The sequence below is a fragment of the Pseudophryne corroboree genome, chromosome 4, assembly GCF_028390025.1.
Source record: "Pseudophryne corroboree isolate aPseCor3 chromosome 4, aPseCor3.hap2, whole genome shotgun sequence".
Taxonomy (NCBI): Eukaryota; Metazoa; Chordata; class Amphibia; order Anura; family Myobatrachidae; genus Pseudophryne; species Pseudophryne corroboree.
Window position 1 is genome coordinate 880625198 of NC_086447.1, and position 21059 is coordinate 880646256.

The 21059-nt window shown below is 48.4% G+C and overlaps 1 protein-coding gene across 1 annotated transcript in view; it reads right to left on the reverse strand.

Annotated features, from left to right (window-relative positions):
- The window catches only part of DNAH8 (dynein axonemal heavy chain 8), a 1853457-nt gene that overhangs the window by 1698161 nt on the left and 134237 nt on the right, over window positions 1-21059 (reverse strand). Inside the window, exon 3 of the mRNA XM_063918852.1 lies at window positions 13387-13521. Coding sequence (XP_063774922.1) covers window positions 13387-13521 — 135 coding nt within the window. The remainder of the gene's footprint in view (window positions 1-13386; window positions 13522-21059) is intronic.

Here is a 21059-nt window from a genome sequence, read left to right on the forward strand (position 1 = left end):
CACCAATCACACCGTACAACTTGTGATCTAAACCCAGTTAACAGTATGATAACAGAGGAGCCTCTGAAAGATGGCTTCCTAAACAATAACCCGAATTAGTTAACAATAACTATGTACAAGTATTGCAGATAATCCGCACTTGGGATGGGCGCCCAGCATCCACTACGGACTCCGAGAAATAGAATTATCGGTAAGTAAATTCTTATTTTCTCTATCGTCCTAAGTGGATGCTGGGGTTCCTGAAAGGACCATGGGGATTATACCAAAGCTCCCAAACGGGCGGGAGAGTGCGGATGACTCTGCAGCACCGAATGAGAGAACTCCTGGTCCTCCTTTGCCAGGGTATCAAATTTGTAAAAATTTACAAACGTGTTCTCCCCTGACCACGTAGCTGCTCGGCAGAGTTGTAATGCCGAGACCCCTCGGGCAGCCGCCCAAGATGAGCCCACCTTCCTTGCGGAATGGGCCTTAACAGATTTAGGCTGTGGCAGGCCTGCCACAGAATGTACAAGTTGAATTTTGTTACAAATCCAACGAGCAATCGACTGCTTAGAAGCAGGTGCACCCAACTTGTTGGGTGCATACAGTATAAACAGCGAGTCAGATTTTCTGACTCCAGCCGTCCTTTAAATGTATATTTTTAAGGCTCTGACAACGTCCAACAACTTGGAGTCCTTCAAGTCGTCTGTAGCCGCAGGCACTACAAGAGGCTGGTTCAGGTGAAACGCTGATACCACCTTAGGGAGAAAATGCGGACGCGTCCGCAGCTCTGCCCTATGTCGAATGGAAAATTAAATAAGGGCTTTTATAAGACAAAGCCGCCAGTTCAGATACTCTCCCGGCCGAAGCCAGGGCCAGTAACATAGTCACTTTCCATGTGAGATATTTCAAATCCACATTCTTTAGTGGTTCAAACCAATTGGATTTGAGGAAATCTAAAACTACATTTAGATCCCACGGTGCCACCTTAGGCACCACAGGAGGCTGTATATGCAGTACTCCTTTGATAAAAATCTGGACCTCAGGGACTGAGGCCAATTCTTTTTGGAAGAATATTGATAGGGCCGAAATTTGAACCTTAATAGATCCCAATTTGAGACCCATAGACAATCCTGATTGCAGGAAATGTAGGAAAACGACCCAGTTGAAATTCCTCCATCGGAGCACTCCGCTGCTCGCACCACGCAACATATTTTCGCCAAATACGGCGATAATGCTTCGCGGTGACTTCCTTCCTTGCCTTTATCAAGGTAGGAATGACTTCTTCTGGAATGCCTTTTCCTTTTAGGATCTGGCATTCAAACGCCATGCCGTCAAACGCAGCCGCGGTAAGTCTTGAAAAAGACAAGGACCCTGCTGAAGCAGGTCCCTTCTCAGAAGTAGAGGCCACGGATCGTCCGTGACCATCTCTTGAAGTTCCGGGTACCAAGTCCTTCTTGGCCAATCCGGAGCCACTAGTCTTACTCCTCTTTGCCGTATAATCCTCAAAACCTTTGGTATGAGAGGCAGAGGAGGAAACACCTATACCGACTGGTACACCCAATGTGTTACCAGCGCGTCCACAGCTATTGCCTGCGGATCTCTTGACCTGGCGCAATACCTGTCCAGTGTCTTGTTGAGGCGATACGCCATCATGTCCACCATTGGTTTTACCCAACGGTTTAATAGCATGTGGAAAACTTCTGGATGAAGTCCCCACTCTCCCGGGTGAAGGTCGTGTCTGCTGAGGAAGTCTGCTTCCCAGTTGTCCACGCCCGGGATGAATACTGCTGACAGTGCTATCACGTGATTCTCCGCCCAGCGAAGGATCCTGGCAGCTTCTGCCATTGCCCTCCTGCTTCTTGTGCCGCCCTGTCTGTTTACATGGGCGACTGCCGTGATGTTGTCCGACTGGATCAACACCGGTCTTCCTTGAAGCAGAGGTTTCGCCTGGCTTAGAGCATTGTAGATTGCTCTTAGTTCCAGAATGCTTATGTGAAGAGACTTTTTCAGGCTCGACCACACTCCCTGGAAATTTCTTCCCTGTGTGACTGCTCCCCAGCCTCTCAGGCTGGCATCCGTGGTCACCAGGATCCAATCCTGCATGCCGAATCTGCGGCCCTCCAATAGATGAGCCTCCTGCAACCACCACAGAAGGGATACCCTTGTCCTCGGCGACAGGGTTATCCGCAGGTGCATCTGAAGATGCGACCCTGACCATTTGTCCAACAGATCCCTTTGCATGGAATCTGCCGAAAGGGATTGCTTCGTAAGAAGCTACCATTTTTTCCCAGGACTCTTGTGCATTGATGTACAGACACCTTTCCTGGTTTTAGGAGGTTCCTGACCAGGTCAGATAACTCCTTGGCTTTTTCTTCGGGAAGAAAAACCTTTTTCTGAACTGTGTCCAGAATCATCCCCAGGAACAGCAGACGAGTTGTCGGCATTAATTGGGATTTTGGAATATTCAGAATCCATCCGTGCTGCTTTAGCACCTCTTGAGATAGTGCTAAACCCATCTCTAGCTGTTCTCTGGACCTTGCCCTTATTAGGAGATCGTCCAAGTATGGGATAATTAATACGCCTTTTCTTCGAAGAAGAAATATTATCTCGGCCATTACCTTTGTAAAGACCCGAGATGCCGTGGACAAACCAAACGGCAGCGTCTGAAACTGATAGTGACAGTTTTGTACAACGAACCTGAGGTACCCCTGGTGTGAGGGGTAATTGGAACGTGGAGATACGCATCCTTGATGTCCAAGGATACCATAAAGTCCCCTTCTTCCAGGTTCGCTATCACTGCTCTGAGTGACTCCATCTTGAACTTGAACTTCTTTATGTACAGGTTCAAGGACTTCAGATTTAGAATAGGCCTTACCGAGCCATCCGGCTTCGGTACCACAAAAAGAGTGGAATAATACCCCTTCCCTTGTTGTAGAAGAGGTACCTTGACTATCACCTGCTGAGAATACAGCTTGTGAATGGCTTCCAAAACCGTCTCCCTTTCTGAGGGGGACGTTGGTAAAGCAGACTTCAGGAAACGGCGAGGTGGCTCTGTCTCTAATTTCAACCTGTACCCCTGAGATATTATCTGCAGGATCCAGGGATTTACCTGCGAGTGAGCCCACTGCGCGCTGTAATTCTTGAGACGACCGCCTACCGCCCCCGAGTCCGCTTGCGAAGCCCCAGCGTCATGCTGAGGCTTTTGTAGAAGCCGGGGAGGGCTTCTGTTCCTGGGAAGGAGCTGCCTGTTGCTGTCTCTTCCCTCGTCCTCTGCCTCGTGGCAGATATGAATAGCCCTTTGCTCTCTTATTTTTAAAGGAACGAAAGGGCTGCGGTTGAAAGGTCGGTGCCTTTTTCTGTTGGGGAGTGACTTGAGGTAGAAAGGTGGATTTCCCGGCCGTAGCCGTGGCCACCAAATCCGATAGACCGACCCCAAATAACTCCTCTACGCATCGCCTGTCCACTGTCGTGTCCATAAAGCTCTTCTGGCCGAAATGGACATAGCACTTACCCGTGATGCCAGTGTGCAGATATCTCTCTGTGCATCACGCATATAAAGAAATGCATCCTTTATTTGTTCTAACGACAGTAAAATATTGTCCCTGTCCAGGGTATCAATATTTTCGATCAGGGACTCTGACCAAACTACCCCAGCACTGCACATCCAGGCAGTCGCAATATCTGGTCGTAGTATAACACCTGCATGTGTGTATATACCTTTTTGGATATTTTCCATCCTCATATCTGATGGATCTTTAAGTGCGGCCGTCTCAGGAGAGGGTAACGCCACTTGTTTTGATAAGCGTGTTAGCGCTTTGTCCACCCTAGGAGGTGTTTCCCAGCGCTCCCTAACCTCTGGCGGGAAAGGGTATAAAGCCAATAACTTCTTTGAAATTAGCAGTTTTTTTATCGGGGCACCCCACGCTTCATCACACACGTCATTTAATTCTTCTGATTCGGTAAAAACTACTGGTAGTTTTTTCACACCCCACATAATACCCTGTTTAGTGGTACCTGTAGTATCAGCTAAATGTAACATCTCCTTTATTGCCAAAATCATATAACGTGTGGCCCTACTGGAAAATACGGTTAATTCGTCACCTTCACCACCGGAATCAGTGCCTGTGTCTGGGTCTGTGTCGACCGACTGAGGCAAGGGGCGTTTTACAGCCCCTGACGGTATTTGAGGCGCCTGGACAGGCACTAATTGAGTGTCCGGCCGCCTCATGTCGGCAAACGACTGCTTAAGCGAGTTGACGCTATCCCGTAATTCCACAAATAAAGGCATCCATTCTGGTGTCGACCCCCTAGGAGGTGACATCCTCATATTTGGCAATTGCTCCGCCTCCACACCAATAACGTCCTCATACATGTCGACACACACGTACCGACACACAGCAGACACACAGGGAATGCTCTATACGAAGACAGGACCCACTAGCCCTTTGGGGAGACAGAGGGAGAGTCTGCCAGCACACACCAAAAAGCGCTATATATGACAGGGATAGCCTTATGATTAAGTGCTCCCTTATAGCTGCTTTTATATTAATATATTGCCATTTATTTTGCCCCCCCTCTCTGTTATACCCTGTTTCTGTAGTGCAGTGCAGGGGAGAGACCTGGGAGCCTTCCTGACCAGCGGAGCTGTGACAGAAAATGGCGCCGTGTGCTGAGGAGATAGGCCCCGCCCCTTTTTCGGCGGGCTCGTCTCCCGCTATTTAGTACATTTAGGCAGGGGTAAATATCTCCATATAGCCTCTGGGGCTATATGTGAGGTATTTTTAGCCTTTTTAAAGGTTTTCATTTGCCTCCCAGGGCGCCCCCCCCCAGCGCCCTGCACCCTCAGTGACTGCCGTGTGAAGTGTGCTGAGAGGAAAATGGCGCACAGCTGCAGTGCTGTGCGCTACCTTAAGAAGACTGCAGGAGTCTTCAGCCGCCGATTCTGGACCTCTTCTTGCTTCAGCATCTGTGAGGGGGCCGGCGGCGTGGCTCCGGTGACCATCCAGGCTGTACCTGTGATCGTCCCTCTGGAGCTTCATGTCCAGTAGCCAAGAAGCCAATCCATCCTGCACGCAGGTGAGTTCACTTCTTCTCCCCTCTGTCCCTCGTTGCAGTGATCCTGTTGCCAGCAGGAATCACTGTAAAATAAAAAACCTAAGCTAAACTCTCTAAGCAGCTCTTTATGAGAGCCACCTAGAATTGCACCCTTCTCGGCCGGGCACAAAAATCTAACTGGAGTCTGGAGGAGGGTCATAGGGGGAGGAGCCAGTACACACCACCTGACCTGTAAAAGCTTTACTTTTGTGCCCTGTCTCCTGCGGAGCCGCTATTCCCCATGGTCCTTTCAGGAACCCCAGCATCCACTTAGGACGATAGAGAAACTACAGGTAGTTTTTTTCACCCCCCACATAATACCCCTTTTTGTGGTACTTGCAGCATCAGAGATATGCAAAGCCTCCTTCATTGCCGTGATCATATAACGTGTGGCCCTACTTGAAAATACGTTTGTTTCATCACCGTCGACACTAGATTCAGTGTCTGTGTCTGGGTCTGTGTCGACCGACTGAGGTAAAGGGCGCTTTACAGCCCCTGACGGTGTCTGAGACGCCTGGGCAGGTACTAACTGGTTTGCCGGCCGTCTCATGTCGTCAACTGATTTTTGTAATGTGCTGACATTATCACGTAATTCCATAAACAAAGCCATCCATTCCGGTGTCGACTCCCTGGGGGGTGACATCACCATTATCGGCAATTGCTCTGCCTCCACGCCAACATCGTCCTCATACATGTCGACACACACGTACCGACACACAGCAGACACACAGGGAATGCTCTTATCGAAGACAGGACCCCACTAGCCCTTTGGGGAGACAGAGGGAGAGTTTGCCAGCACACACCCAAGCGCCATAATATATATGGGAACAACCTTATATAAGTGTTGTTCCTTATAGCAGCTTAAATATATCCAGTATATCGCCAAAAAATGCCCCCCCTCTCTGTTTTACCCTGTTTCTGTAGTGCAGTGCAGGGGAGAGTCCTGGGAGCCTTCCTCACAGCAGAGCTGAGCAGGAAAATGGCGCTGTGTGCTGAGGAGAATAAGCCCCGCCCCCTATTTCGGCGGGCTTTCCTCCCGTGGATTTAGATAACTGGCATGGGTTAAATACATACATATAGCCTTAATGGCTATATGTGATGTATTCTTTTGCCTTAAGGTAATAAAATATTGCTGCCCAGGGCGCCCCCAGCAGCGCCCTGCACCCTCCGTGACCGCTTGGTGTGAAGTGTGTGACAACAATGGCGCACAGCTGCAGTGCTGTGCGCTACCTTCATGAAGACTGAAAAGCCTTCTGCCGCCTGTTTCCGGACCTTCAATCTTCAGCATCTGTAAGGGGGGTCGGCGGCGCGGCTCCGGGACGAACCCCAGGGTGAGACCTGTGTTCCGACTCCCTCTGGAGCTAATGGTGTCCAGTAGCCTAAGAATCCAATCCATCCTGCACGCAGGTGAGTTGAAATTCTCTCCCCTAAGTCCCTCGATGCAGTGAGCCTGTTGCCAGCAGGACTCACTGAAAATAAAAAACCTAAAAAAACTTTTTCTAAGCAGCTCTTTAAGAGAGCCACCTAGATTGCACCCTGCTCGGACGGGCACAAAAACCTAACTGAGGCTTGGAGGAGGGTCATAGGGGGAGGAGCCAGTACACACCACCTGATCCTAAAGCTTTATTTTTGTGCCCTGTCTCCTGCGGAGCCGCTATTCCCCATGGTCCTGACGGAGTCCCCAGCATCCACTTAGGACGTTAGAGAAAAAGAGAAACTGTGTCGACCACTGTCATGTCAACCATTTGAACCTGTCTTCTTTTGTACCTGTCGACCTTAAAACACCATCAAGCTTTTACATGTCGACCTTTTGACCATGTAGGCCCTTTGCTGAGAGAAGAGGAAACAAATAGCAGAGTGACATGGAAGAAAGATCAGTATGCAGCAGCATTAAAAATAAGAATTTACTTACCGATAATTCTATTTCTCGGAGTCCGTAGTGGATGCTGGGGTTCCTGAAAGGACCATGGGGAATAGCGGCTCCGCAGGAGACAGGGCACAAAAAGTAAAGCTTTAGGATCAGGTGGTGTGCACTGGCTCCTCCCCCTATGACCCTCCTCCAAGCCTCAGTTAGGTACTGTGCCCGGACGAGCGTACACAATAAGGAAGGATTTATGAATCCCGGGTAAGACTCATACCAGCCACACCAATCACACTGTACAACCTGTGATCTGAACCCAGTTAACAGTATGATAACAGCGGAGCCTCTGAAAAGATGGCTCACAACAATAATAACCCGATTTTTGTAACTATGTACAAGTAATGCAGATAATCCGCACTTGGGATGGGCGCCCAGCATCCACTACGGACTCCGAGAAATAGAATTATCGGTAAGTAAATTCTTATTTTCTCTATCGTCCTAGTGGATGCTGGGGTTCCTGAAAGGACCATGGGGATTATACCAAAGCTCCCAAACGGGCGGGAGAGTGCGGATGACTCTGCAGCACCGAATGAGAGAACTCCAGGTCCTCCTTGGCCAGGGTATCAAATTTGTAGGATTTTACAAACGTGTTTGCCCCTGACTAAATAGCCGCTCGGCAAAGTTGTAAAGCCGAGACCCCTCGGGCAGCCGCCCAAGATGAGCCCACCTTCCTTGTGGAATGGGCATTTACATATTTTGGCTGTGGCAGGCCTGCCACAGAATGTGCAAGCTGAATTGTATTACACATCCAACTAGCAAAAGTCTGCTTAAAAGCAAGAGCACCCAGTTTGTTGGGTGCATACAGGATAACAGCAAGTCAGTTTTCCTGACTCCAGCCGTCCTGGAACCTATATTTTCAGGGCCCTGACCACATCTAGCAACTTGGAGTCCTCCAAGTCCCTAGTAGGCGCAAGACACCACAATAAACTGGTTCAGGTGAAACACTGACACCACCTTAGGGAGAGAACTGGGGACGAGTCCGCAGCTCTGCCCTGTCCGAATGGACAAACAGATATGGGCTTTTTTTTTTTTTGAGAAAAAAAACCACCCATTTGACACTCGCCTGGTCCAGGCCAGGTCCAAGAGCATGTTCACTTTTCATGTGAGATGCTTCAAATCCACAGATTTGACTGGTTTTAAACCAATGTGTTTTGAGGAATCCCAGAACTACGTTGAGATCCCACAGTGCCACTGGAGGCACAAAAGGGGGTTGTATATGCAATACTCCCTTGACAAACTTCAGGACTTCAGGAACTGAAGCCAATTCTTTCTGGAAGAAAAATCGACAGGGCCGAAATTTGAACCTTAATGGACCCCAATTTGAGGCCCATAGACACTCCTGTTTGCAAGAAATGCAGGAATCGACCGAGTTGAAATTTCTTCGTGGGGCCTTCCTGGCCTCACACCACGCAACATCTTTTCGCCACATGTGGTGATAATGTTGTGCGGTCACCTCCTTTCTGGCTTTGACCAGGGTAGGAATGACCTCTTCCTGAATGCCTTTTCCCTTAGGATCCGGCATTCCACCGCCATGCCGTCAAACGCAGCTGCGGTAAGTCTTGGAACAGACATGGTACTTGCTGAAACAAGTCCCTTCTTAGCGGCAGAGGCCATAAGTCCTCTGTGAGCATCTCTTGAAGTTCCGGGTACCAAGTCCTTCTTGGCCAATCCGGAGCCATGAGTATAGTTCTTACTCCTCTACGTCTTATAATTCTCAGTACCTTAGGTATGAAAAGCAGAGGATGGAACACATACACCGACTGGTACACCCACGGTGTTACCAGAAACGTCCACAGCTATTGCCTGAGGGTCTCTTAACCTGGCGCAATACCTGTCCCGTTTTTTGTTCAGACGGGACGCCATCATGTCCACCTTTGGTAATTCCCAACGGTTTACAATTATGTGGAAAACTTCCCCATGAAGTTCCCACTCTGCCGGGTGGAGGTCGTGCCTACTGAGGAAGTCTGCTTCCCAGTTTCCATTCCCGGAATGAAACACTGCTGACAGTGCTATCACATGATTTTCCGCCCAGCGAAAAGTCCTTGCAGTTTTTGCCACTGCCCTCCTGCTTCTTGTGCCGCCCTGTCTATTTACGTGGGCGACTGCCGTGATGTTTTATCCCACTGGATCAGTACCGGCTGACCTTGAAGCAGAGGTCTTGCTAAGCTTAGAGCATTATAAATTTACCCTTAGCTATAATTATGTGGAGAAAAATCTCCAGACTTGATCACACTCCCTGGAAATTTTTTTCCTTGTGTGACTGCTCCCCAGCCTCTCGGGCTGGCCTCCGTGGTCACCAACATCCAAAACTGAATGCCGAATCTGCGGCCCTCTAGAAGATGAGCACTCTGTAACCACCACAGGAGAGACACCCTTGTCCTTGGATATAGGGTTATCCGCTGATGCATCTGAAGATGCGATCCGGACCATTTGTCCAGCAGATCCCACTGAAAAGTTCTTGCATGAAATCTGCCGACTGGAATTGCTTCGAAGGAAGTCACCATTTTTTTACCATGGCCCTTGTGCAATGATGCACTGATTTTAGGAGGTTCCTGACTAGCTCGGATAACTCCCTGGCTTTCTCTTCCGGGAGAAACACCTTTTTCTGGACTGTGTCCAGAATCATCCCTAAGCACAGGAGACTTGTTGTCGGGATCAGCTGCGATTTTGGAATATTTAGAATCCACCCCTGCTGTTGTAACAGTATCCGAGATAGTGCTACTCCGACCTCCAACTGTTCCCTGGACTTTGCCCTTATCAGGAGATCGTCCAAGTAAGGGATAATTAAGACGCCTTTTCTTCGAAGAAGAACCATCATTTCGGCCATTACCTTGGTAAAGACCCGGGGTGCCGTAGACAATCCAAACGGCAGCGTCTGAAACTGATAGTGACAGTTCTGTACCACGAACCTGAGGTACCCTTAGTGATAAGGGCAAATTTGGGACATGGAGGTAAGCATCCCTGATGTCTCGGGACACCAGATAGTCCCTTTCTTCCCGGTTCGTTATCACTGCTCTGAGTGACTCCATCTTGATTTGAACCTTTGTAAGTGTTCAAATTTTTTTAGATTTAGAATAGGTCTCACCTAGCCTTCTGGCTTCAGTACCACAATATAGTGTGGAATAATACCCCTTTTCTTGTTGTAGGAGGGGTAATTTAATTATCACCTGCTGGGAATACAGCTCGTGAATTTTTTCCCATACTGCCTCCTTGTCGGAGGGAGACCTTGGTAAAGCAGACTTCAGGAGCCTGCGCAGGGGAAACGTCTCGACATTCCAAACTGTACCCCTGGGATACTACTTGTAGGATCCAGGGGTCCTGTACGGTCTCAGCGTCATGCTGAGAGCTTGTCAGAAGCGGTGGAACGCTTCTGTTCCTGGGAATGGGCTGCCTGCTGCAGTCTTCTTCCCTTTCCTCTATCCCTGGGCAGATATGACTCTTATAGGGACGAAAGGACTGAAGCTGAAAAGACGGTGTCTTTTTCTGCAGAGATGTGACTTAGGGTAAAAACGGTGGATTTTCCAGCAGTTGCCGTGGCCACCAGGTCCCATGGACCGACCCCAAATAACTCCTCTTCCTTTATACGGCAATACACCTTTGTGCCGTTTGGAATCTGCATCACCTACCACTGTCGTGTCCATAAATATCTTCTGGCAGATATGGACATCGCACTTACTCTTGATGCCAGAGTGCAAATATCCCTCTGTGCATCTCGCATATATAGAAATACATCCTTTAAATGCTCTATAGTCAATAAAATACTGTCCCTGTCAAGGGTATCAATATTTTTAGTCAGGGAATCCGACCAAGCCACCCCAGCTCTGCACATCCAGGCTGAGGCGATTGCTGGTCGCAGTATAACACCAGTATGTGTGTATATACTTTTTATGATATTTTTCCAGCCTCCTGTCAGCTGGCTCCTTGAGGACGGCCCTATCTATAGACGGTACCGCCACTTGTTCTGATAAGCGTGTGAGCGCCTTATCCACCCTAAGGGGTGTTTTCTGGCGGGAAAGGGTATACCGCCCATATTTTCTATCGGGGGGAACCCACGCATCATCACACACTTCATTTAATTTATCTGATTCAGGAAAAACTACGGTAGTTTTTTCACATCCCACATAATACCCTCTTTTGTGGTACTTGTAGTATCAGAAATATGTAACACCTCCTTCATTGCCCTTAACGTGTGGCCCTAATAAGGAATACGTTTGTTTATTCACCGTCGACACTGGATTCAGTGTCCCTGTCTGTGTCTGTGTCGACCGACTAAAGTAAACGGGCGTTTTAAAACCCCTGACGGTGTTTTTGAGACGTCTGGACCGGTACTAATTGTTTGTCGGCCGTCTCATGTCGTCAACCGACCTTGGCGCGTGTTGACATTATCACGTAATTCCCTAAATAAGCCATCCATTCCGGTGTCGACTCCCTAGAGAGTGACATCACCATTACAGGCAATTGCTCCGCCTCCTCACCAACATCGTCCTCATACATGTCGACACACATGTACCGACACACAGCACACACACAGGGAATGCTCTGATAGAGGACAGGACCCACTAGCCCTTTGGAGAGACAGAGGGAGAGTTTGCCAGCACACACCAAAAACGCTATAATTATATAGGGACAACCTTATATAAGTGTTTTCCCTTATAGCATCTTTTTTATATATTTCTAACGCCAAATTAGTGCCCCCCCTCTCTGTTTTAACCCTGTTTCTGTAGTGCAGTGCAGGGGAGAGCCTGGGAGCCTTCCCTCCAGCCTTTCTGTGAGGGAAAATGGCGCTGTGTGCTGAGGAGATAGGCCCCGCCCCTTTTTCGGCGGCCTCGTCTCCCGCTCTTAACGGATTCTGGCAGGGGTTAAATATCTCCATATAGCCCCCGGAGGCTATATGTGAGGTATTTTTAGCCAAAAAAGGTTTTCATTTGCCTCCCAGGGCGCCCCCCTCCCAGCGCCCTGCACCCTCAGTGACTGCCGTGTGAAGTGTGCTGAGAGGAAAATGGCGCACAGCTGCAGTGCTGTGCGCTACCTTAAGAAGACTGAGGAGTCTTCTGCCGCCGATTCTGGACCTCTTCTCGTTTCAGCATCTGCAAGGGGGCCGGCGGCGAGGCTCCGGTGACCATCCAGGCTGTACCTGTGATCGTCCCTCTGGAGCTAATGTCCAGTAGCCAAGAAGCCAATCCATCCTGCACGCAGGTGAGTTCACTTCTTCTCCCCTAAGTCCCTCGTTGCAGTGATCCTGTTGCCAGCAGGACTCACTGTAAAATAAAAAACCTAAGCTAAACTTTTCTAAGCAGCTCTTTAGGAGAGCCACCTAGATTGCACCCTTCTCGGCCGGGCACAAAAATCTAACTGAGGCTTGGAGGAGGGTCATAGGGGGAGGAGCCAGTGCACACCACCTGATCCTAAAGCTTTACTTTTTGTGCCCTGTCTCCTGCGGAGCCGCTATTCCCCATGGTCCTTTCAGGAACCCCAGCATCCACTAGGACGATAGAGAAAAGTGCTTGAAGATGATAGAGACAGGTGAGATCACAGAACAAGGTTCAAGTAAACAAAGCAGACAACAGAATTAAGTGTCCATAACCTGAGCAAACTAACGATGGGTACATACTGATTGATATATCTGCAGATCAATGGATCTGCAGATATATCTATAGGAAGATCGGGCAGTGTATTGTGCATACACACTGCCCGATCTGTAGTGACTAATCTCACAAACTGGGCAGGCATTTACATGAGCCCACCCAGTTGAGCCGTCAAACACCAGCGGCCTCTGCAGCATGTGTACAGCCGGTCGACTGACCGCCCGTACACACACAATGGTGCACAAATACATCTGGAGATATATTGGTCATCATGTGTGCAGCACGGCCGATGTGATATGTCTGTTAATGACGGCGTTCACAGACATATTGTTGGTACACACTGGCCGACGGGCCAGTAATATATTGGTCGTTCAACAGAACGGCCGATATATCGGTCAGTGTGTACGCAGCTTTAGACCTAGATGATTGTAACTACATATGTCCCCAAATATGCACACCTGAAGTCATTGTGCATCCAAAACAGTGTAGCTACAAAAGCTGTAGAGACAAGAGGTGCACATTATTAAAAAGTCCCATTAAATAGGCATGTGGACAGCGAACGGTGCACCTGTGGTGTCATGTTCAAAGCAGGATCCGAGGTGAAACGGAAACCAAATTACACTAATGTGTCTGTTAACTAAAATACTAAACAAAATACTAAAAAAAAATGTTTTACTATATAAATGCAGTTTTGTGCACTAATGTTGTTTAATTCAGTGACTTCTAATTTACTCATAATTTACAGAGTAAATCATGCAATATAATGTAATCTAAAACATATTGAGGTAAAAATTGATAACTTACAGTTGGAGCATCCAATAAAATATCTTCAACAGCTGTGGGATCCAAATCAAGTCTATATGCTAATATGCCAAATATATATCTATAACGAGAATCAATTTTTGTTTTACGATTTTCTCTTTCTTCTCTATATTTGACCTGAAATGCAGAAGTACATTATTATTATTATTATTATTATTATTATTATTATCACTGATAACATTACCAATATTAACAGAAAATTACTGAAAGGCGTGAAGTCTATAAAGAAGTTATGGCTATTTCACAAAAACATTTTTCGGATTTTTTTTCTCAAAGAGTGAACTGGCTGCCTAAACTTTTATTTTAGTAAAAATAAGATTTTACTTACCGATAAATCTATTTCTCGGAGTCCGTAGTGGATGCTGGGGTTCCTGAAAGGACCATGGGGAATAGCGGCTCCGCAGGAGACAGGGCACAAAAAGTAAAGCTTTTCCAGATCAGGTGGTGTGCACTGGCTCCTCCCCCTATGACCCTCCTCCAGACTCCAGTTAGGTACTGTGCCCGGACGAGCGTACACAATAAGGGAGGATTTTGAATCCCGGGTAAGACTCATACCAGCCACACCAATCACACCGTACAACTTGTGATCTAAACCCAGTTAACAGTATGATAACAGCGGAGCCTCTGAAAGATGGCTTCCTTCAACAATAACCCGAATTAGTTAACAATAACTATGTACAATTATTGCAGATAATCCGCACTTGGGATGGGCGCCCAGCATCCACTACGGACTCCGAGAAATAGATTTATCGGTAAGTAAAATCTTATTTTCTCTATCGTCCTAGTGGATGCTGGGGTTCCTGAAAGGACCATGGGGATTATACCAAAGCTCCCAAACGGGCGGGAGAGTGCGGATGACTCTGCAGCACCGAATGAGAGAACTCCAGGTCCTCCTTAGCCAGAGTATCAAATTTGTAAAATTTTACAAACGTGTTCTCCCCTGACCACGTAGCTGCTCGGCAAAGTTGTAATGCCGAGACCCCTCGGGCAGCCGCCCAAGATGAGCCCACCTTCCTTGTGGAGTGGGCCTTTACAGATTTAGGCTGTGGCAGGCCTGCCACAGAATGTGCAAGTTGGATTGTGCTACAGATCCAACGAGCAATCGTCTGCTTAGACGCAGGAGCACCCATCTTGTTGGGTGCATACAATATAAACAACGAGTCAGATTTTCTGACTCCAGCTGTCCTTGCAATATATATTTTTAATGCTCTGACAACGTCCAGTAACTTGGAGTCCTCCAAGTCACTTGTAGCCGCAGGCACTACAATAGGCTGGTTCAGATGAAATGCTGACACCACCTTAGGGAGAAAATGCGGACGAGTCCGCAGTTCTGCCCTGTCCGAATGGAAAATCAGATATGGGCTTTTGTAAGATAAAGCTGCCAGTTCTGACACTCTCCTGGCCGAAGCCAGGGCTAGAAGCATGGTCACTTTCCATGTGAGATATTTCAAATCCACCTTCTTTAGTGGTTCAAACCAATGAGATTTTAGAAAGTCCAAAACCACATTGAGATCCCACGGTGCCACTGGAGGCACCACAGGAGGCTGTATATGTAGCACTCCCTTAACAAAAGTCTGGACTTCAGGGACTGAAGCCAATTCTTTTTGAAAGAAAATCGACAGGGCCGAAATTTGAACCTTAATAGATCCCAATTTGAGACCCATAGACAATCCTGATTGCAGGAAATGTAGGAATCGACCCAGTTGAAATTCCTCCGTCGGAGCACTCCGATCTTCGCACCACGCAACATATTTTCGCCAAATTCGGTGATAATGTTGCACGGTTACTTCCTTCCTTGCTTTAATCAAAGTAGGAATGACTTCTTCCGGCATGCCTTTTTCCTTTAGGATCCGGCGTTCAACCGCCATGCCGTCAAACGCAGCCGCGGTAAGTCTTGAAACAGACAGGGACCCTGCTGAAGCAAGTCCCTCCTTAGAGGTAGAGGCCACGGATCTTCCGTGATCATCTCTTGAAGTTCCGGGTACCAAGTCCTTCTTGGCCAATCCGGAACCACTAGTATCGTTCTTACGCCTCTTTGCCGTATAATTCTCAATACTTTTGGTATGAGAGGCAGAGGAGGAAACACATACACCGACTGGTACACCCAAGGCGTTACCAGCGCGTCCACAGCTATTGCCTGCGGATCTCTTGACCTGGCGCAATACCTGTCCAGTTTTTTGTTGAGGCGAGACGCCATCATGTCCACCATTGGTCTTTCCCAACGGGTTACCAGCATGTGGAAGACTTCTGGATGAAGTCCCCACTCTCCCGGGTGAAGATCGTGTCTGCTGAGGAAGTCTGCTTCCCAGTTGTCCACTCCCGGGATGAACACTGCTGACAGTGCTATCACATGATCCTCTGCCCAGCGAAGAATCCTTGCAGCTTCTGCCATTGCACTCCTGCTTCTTGTGCCGCCCTGTCTGTTCACATGGGCGACTGCCGTGATGTTGTCCGACTGGATCAACACCGGTTTTCCCTGAAGCAGAGGTTCTGCCTGGCTTAGAGCATTGTATATTGCACTTAGTTCCAGAATGTTTATGTGAAGAGACGTTTCCAGGCTCGTCCATACTCCCTGGAAGTTTCTTCCTTGTGTGACTGCTCCCCAGCCTCTCAGGCTGGCGTCCGTGGTCACCAGGATCCAATCCTGTATGCCGAATCTGCGGCCCTCCAATAGATGAGCACTCTGCAACCACCACAGAAGAGACACCCTTGTCCTTGGAGACAGGGTTATCCGCAGGTGCATCTGAAGATGCGACCCTGACCATTTGTCCAACAGATCCCTTTGGAAAATTCTTGCGTGGAATCTGCCGAATGGAATTGCTTCGTAAGAAGCCACCATTTTTCCCAGGACTCTTGTGCATTGATGTACAGACACCTTTCCTGGTTTTAGGAGGTTCCTGACAAGCTCGGATAACTCCTTGGCTTTTTCCTCCGGGAGAAAAACCTTTTTCTGAACCGTGTCCAGAATCATCCCTAGGAACAGCAGACGAGTTGTCGGCATTAACTGGGATTTTGGAATATTCAGAATCCACCCGTGCTGTTTTAGCACTTCTTGAGACAGTGCTAATCCCATCTCTAGCTGTTCTCTGGACCTTGCCTTTATTAGGAGATCGTCCAAGTATGGGATAATTAATATGCCTTTTCTTCGAAGAAGAATCATCATCTCGGCCATTACCTTTGTAAAGACCCGAGGTGCCGTGGACAATCCGAACGGCAGCGTCTGAAACTGATAGTGACAGTTTTGTACAACGAACCTGAGGTACCCCTGGTGTGAGGGGTAAATTGGAACGTGGAGATACGCATCCTTGATGTCCAAGGATACCATAAAGCCCCCCTCTTCCAGGTTCGCTATCACTGCTCTGAGTGACTCCATCTTGAACTTGAACTTCTTTATGTACAGGTTCAAGGACTTCAGATTTAGAATAGGCCTTACCGAGCCATCCGGCTTCGGTACCACAAAAAGAGTGGAATAATACCCCTTCCCTTGTTGTAGAAGAGGTACCTTGACTATCACCTGCTGAGAGTACAGCTTGTGAATGGCTTCCAAAACCGTCTCCCTTTCGGAGGGGGACGTTGGTAAAGCAGACTTCAGGAAACGGCGAGGTGGATCTGTCTCTAATTCCAACCTGTACCCCTGAGATATTATCTGCAGGATCCAGGGATCTACCTGCGAGTGAGCCCACTGCGCGCTGTAATTTTTGAGACGACCACCCACCGTCCCCGAGTCCGCTTGAGAAGCCCCAGCGTCATGCTGAGGCTTTTGTAGAAGCCGGGGAGGGCTTCTGTTCCTGGGAAGGAGCTGCCTGTTGCTGTCTCTTCCCTCGACCTCTGCCTCGTGGCAGATATGAATAGCCCTTTGCTCTCTTATTTTTAAAGGAACGAAAGGGCTGCGGTTGAAAAGTCGGTGCCTTTTTCTGTTGGGGAGTGACTTGAGGTAGAAAGGTGGATTTCCCGGCTGTAGCCGTGGCCACCAAATCTGATAGACCGACTCCAAATAACTCCTCCCCTTTATACGGCAAAACTTCCATATGCCGTTTTGAATCCGCATCGCCTGTCCACTGTCGCGTCCATAAAGCTCTTCTGGCCGAAATGGACATAGCACTTACCCGTGATGCCAGTGTGCCGATATCCCTCTGTGCATCACGCATATAAAGAAATGCATCCTTTATTTGTTCTAACGACAGTAAAATATTGTCCCTGTCCAGGGTATCAATATTTTCAATCAGGGACTCTGACCAAACTACTCCAGCACTGCACATCCAGGCAGTCGCTATAGCTGGTCGTAGTATAACACCTGCATGTGTGTATATACTTTTTTGGATATTTTCCATCCTCCTATCTGATGGATCTTTAAGTGCGGCCGTCTCAGGAGAGGGTAACGCCACTTGTTTAGATAAGCGTGTTAGCGCCTTGTCCACCCTAGGAGGTGTTTCCCAGCGCTCCCTAACCTCTGGCGGGAAAGGGTATAATGCCAATAATTTCTTTGAAATTATCAGCTTTTTATCAGGGGCAACCCACGCTTCATTACACACGTCATTTAATTCTTCTGATTCAGGAAAAACTATAGGTAGTTTTTTCACACCCCACATAATACCCTGTTTAGTGGTACCTGTAGTATCAGCTAAATGTAACGCCTCCTTCATTGCCAAAATCATATAACGTGTGGCCCTACTGGAAAATACGGTTGATTCGTCACCGTCACCACTGGAGTCAGTGCCTGTGTCTGGGTCTGTGTCGACCGACTGAGGCAAAGGGCGTTTCACAGCCCCTGACGGTGTTTGAGTCGCCTGGACAGGCACTAATTGATTGTCCGGCCGTCTCATGTCGTCAAACGACTGCTTTAGCGTGTTGACACTATCCCGTAGTTCCATAAATAAAGGCATCCATTCTGGTGTCGACTCCCTAGGGGGTGACATCCTCATATTTGGCAATTGCTCCGCCTCCACACCAATATCGTCCTCATACATGTCGACACACACGTACCGACACACAGCAGACACACAGGGAATGCTCCTAACGAAGACAGGACCCACTAGCCCTTTGGGGAGACAGAGGGAGAGTTTGCCAGCACACACCAAAAGCGCTATATATAACAGGGATAGCCTTATAATAAGTGCTCCCTTATAGCTGCTTTATATATATCAAAATATCGCCATAAATTTGCCCCCCCTCTCTGTTTTACCCTGTTTCTGTAGTGCAGTGCAGGGGAGAGACCTGGGAGCCGTCCTGACCAGCGGAGCTGTGAGAGGAAATGGCGCCGTGTGCTGAGGAGATAGGCCCCGCCCCTTTTTTGGCGGGCTCGTCTCCCGCTATTTAGTGAATCCAGGCAGGGGTTAAATATCTCCATATAGCCTCTGGGGGCTATATGTGAGGTATTTTTAGCCTTTATATAGGTTACATTTGCCTCCCAGGGCGCCCCCCCCCAGCGCCCTGCACCCTCAGTGACTGCGTGTGAAGTGTGCTGAGAGGAAAATGGCGCACAGCTGCAGTGCTGTGCGCTACCTTTAGAAGACTGCAGGAGTCTTCAGCCGCCGATTCTGGACCTCTTCTGACTTCAGCATCTGCAAGGGGGCCGGCGGCGCGGCTCCGGTGACCATCCAGGCTGTACCTGTGATCGTCCCTCTGGAGCTGATGTCCAGTAGCCAAGAAGCCAATCCATCCTGCACGCAGGTGAGTTCACTTCTTCTCCCCTCAGTCCCTCGTTGCAGTGATCCTGTTGCCAGCAGGACTCACTGTAAAATAAAAAACCTAAGCTAAACTTTTTCTAAGCAGCTCTTTAGGAGAGCCACCTAGATTGCACCCTTCTCGGCCGGGCACAAAAATCTAACTGGAGTCTGGAGGAGGGTCATAGGGGGAGGAGCCAGTGCACACCACCTGATCTGGAAAAGCTTTACTTTTTGTGCCCTGTCTCCTGCGGAGCCGCTATTCCCCATGGTCCTTTCAGGAACCCCAGCATCCACTAGGACGATAGAGAAAATGAAAACAATCAAGTGCTCGAAAGTTATGTACTATATTTATAATTAGGATAAAAAAGTATAACATATGGACCTCACTGAAAGCTAACAGCAAATTCAGCTAAATCTCCACCTGGGTAAGCCGTGCTGTGATGCATGGAATTTCATGTTTCCACATGTTGAGAAAATATTAATGCCTGTTAATACCTATTAATACCTAATTTCTTACAGTGAATAGACCATGCCAGGAAAACGTTGTACTCCTTTGTTCACCAGTTAGGAGAGGACAGGTGGGTGCCAAGCAAATTCAACAAGGGGGAAGACCTGGTAGTTTCTCTATCATCCACTAGGGGACACTAGCGTTAGACAGCTGGGGTGTGAAGAATGCAGACTGGAGGTAGCACATTGTAATAAAATAAAAAACTATGCACCGCTAGCTAAGTTTTTAGTTAAATAACTAAGCGCATGCGCGCTGCGTACCATGCGCATTTATCAACAAATCGCAGCATAGCGAAAATCGGCAACGAGCGAACAACTCGGAATGACCACCATTGAATAGCAATAAGACCTCTTAGGAAGCGCAGCTCATAAGACCCCTTACATGTGGTACGCGGCTCTCCCGTCGGGGCTGTTGTATTAGGTGGGCACAAGCCGGCAGCGCAGCTCAATTCCTCCTGGAGTGCATAACGCTGCTGAAGTCCGGAGAGGTAGTAAGGGCGGCACGGGTCATAGTGAAGCCCCAGGTGAGTCGGACGGGCACGTGGACAGCGGAGGCGGGGGCAGCATTGCGGGAGACGTAGCCATGTAAGGTACAGGCCACAGTAGTGGAGGTTAACCAGCAAGTAAACGGAGGCATACAGGGGCTGGAGCTTTCCTCATTACAGCAAGGTAGCCATAAATTTTCAGTAGCGGCTATTTTCCCTCATCTTTTGGCACGCTGGCATTACCAATACTGAAGGGGGTGGAGAAATAAGGAGCGCTTCTGTCCTGCAAATAGGGGTTTAATAACAACAGCCATATCTGACTCCACCCAAAGAACATGTATAATGGGGCTACTTGCACTGGCTCTGGGCTAAACAGCGCTGTTGAGTAGATCTCACTGAATTTTGTTTGAGATAATTAAAACTGATATACTTGTCTCCCAAGAGACGCTTCTGACAGGTCCTGCGGAGAGGGAGCATCGGAGTTCTCAACCCTGATACAACTCAAGCTGTCTCATTAGCTGTGTGAATCTCCGTTCTTTCATTGCCCCCCCATATCCCTACGGTCTTTCTCCATCTATACTAATAGGGTGAAAGCACTGCTGGTTGGTGGGCATGTGTGTGTTTAACATGGCAACAAAAGCGCCAACCAAGACCACAAAAATTTGTTATGCGAGTTCAAAATGTGAGAAAAAGAGCACAAGTGTTGGCAGCTCTGGGGTGTGCGACACATGTTTGGGCATGGACGCTCAACCTGGGAGCAGTGGTCCATCCGGGACATGGGAAAATGCCCTGGCAGATATTTCTAAAGGAAAAGGTGGAATCTTGCAAGCAACATTTAGAATGGGCTGCATGTTTTTCAAAGACTATGGAAGAATTCCTAATTAGACTTACTTCACCTGCACAGGTAGAAAAGATTGTGCGCAAATCTGTAAAGAGGCCTCTTCCTATCCTGTAGGAAGAGTCGGAGGAGATGGAGGGTCTCTTGGCGGATGAGGAA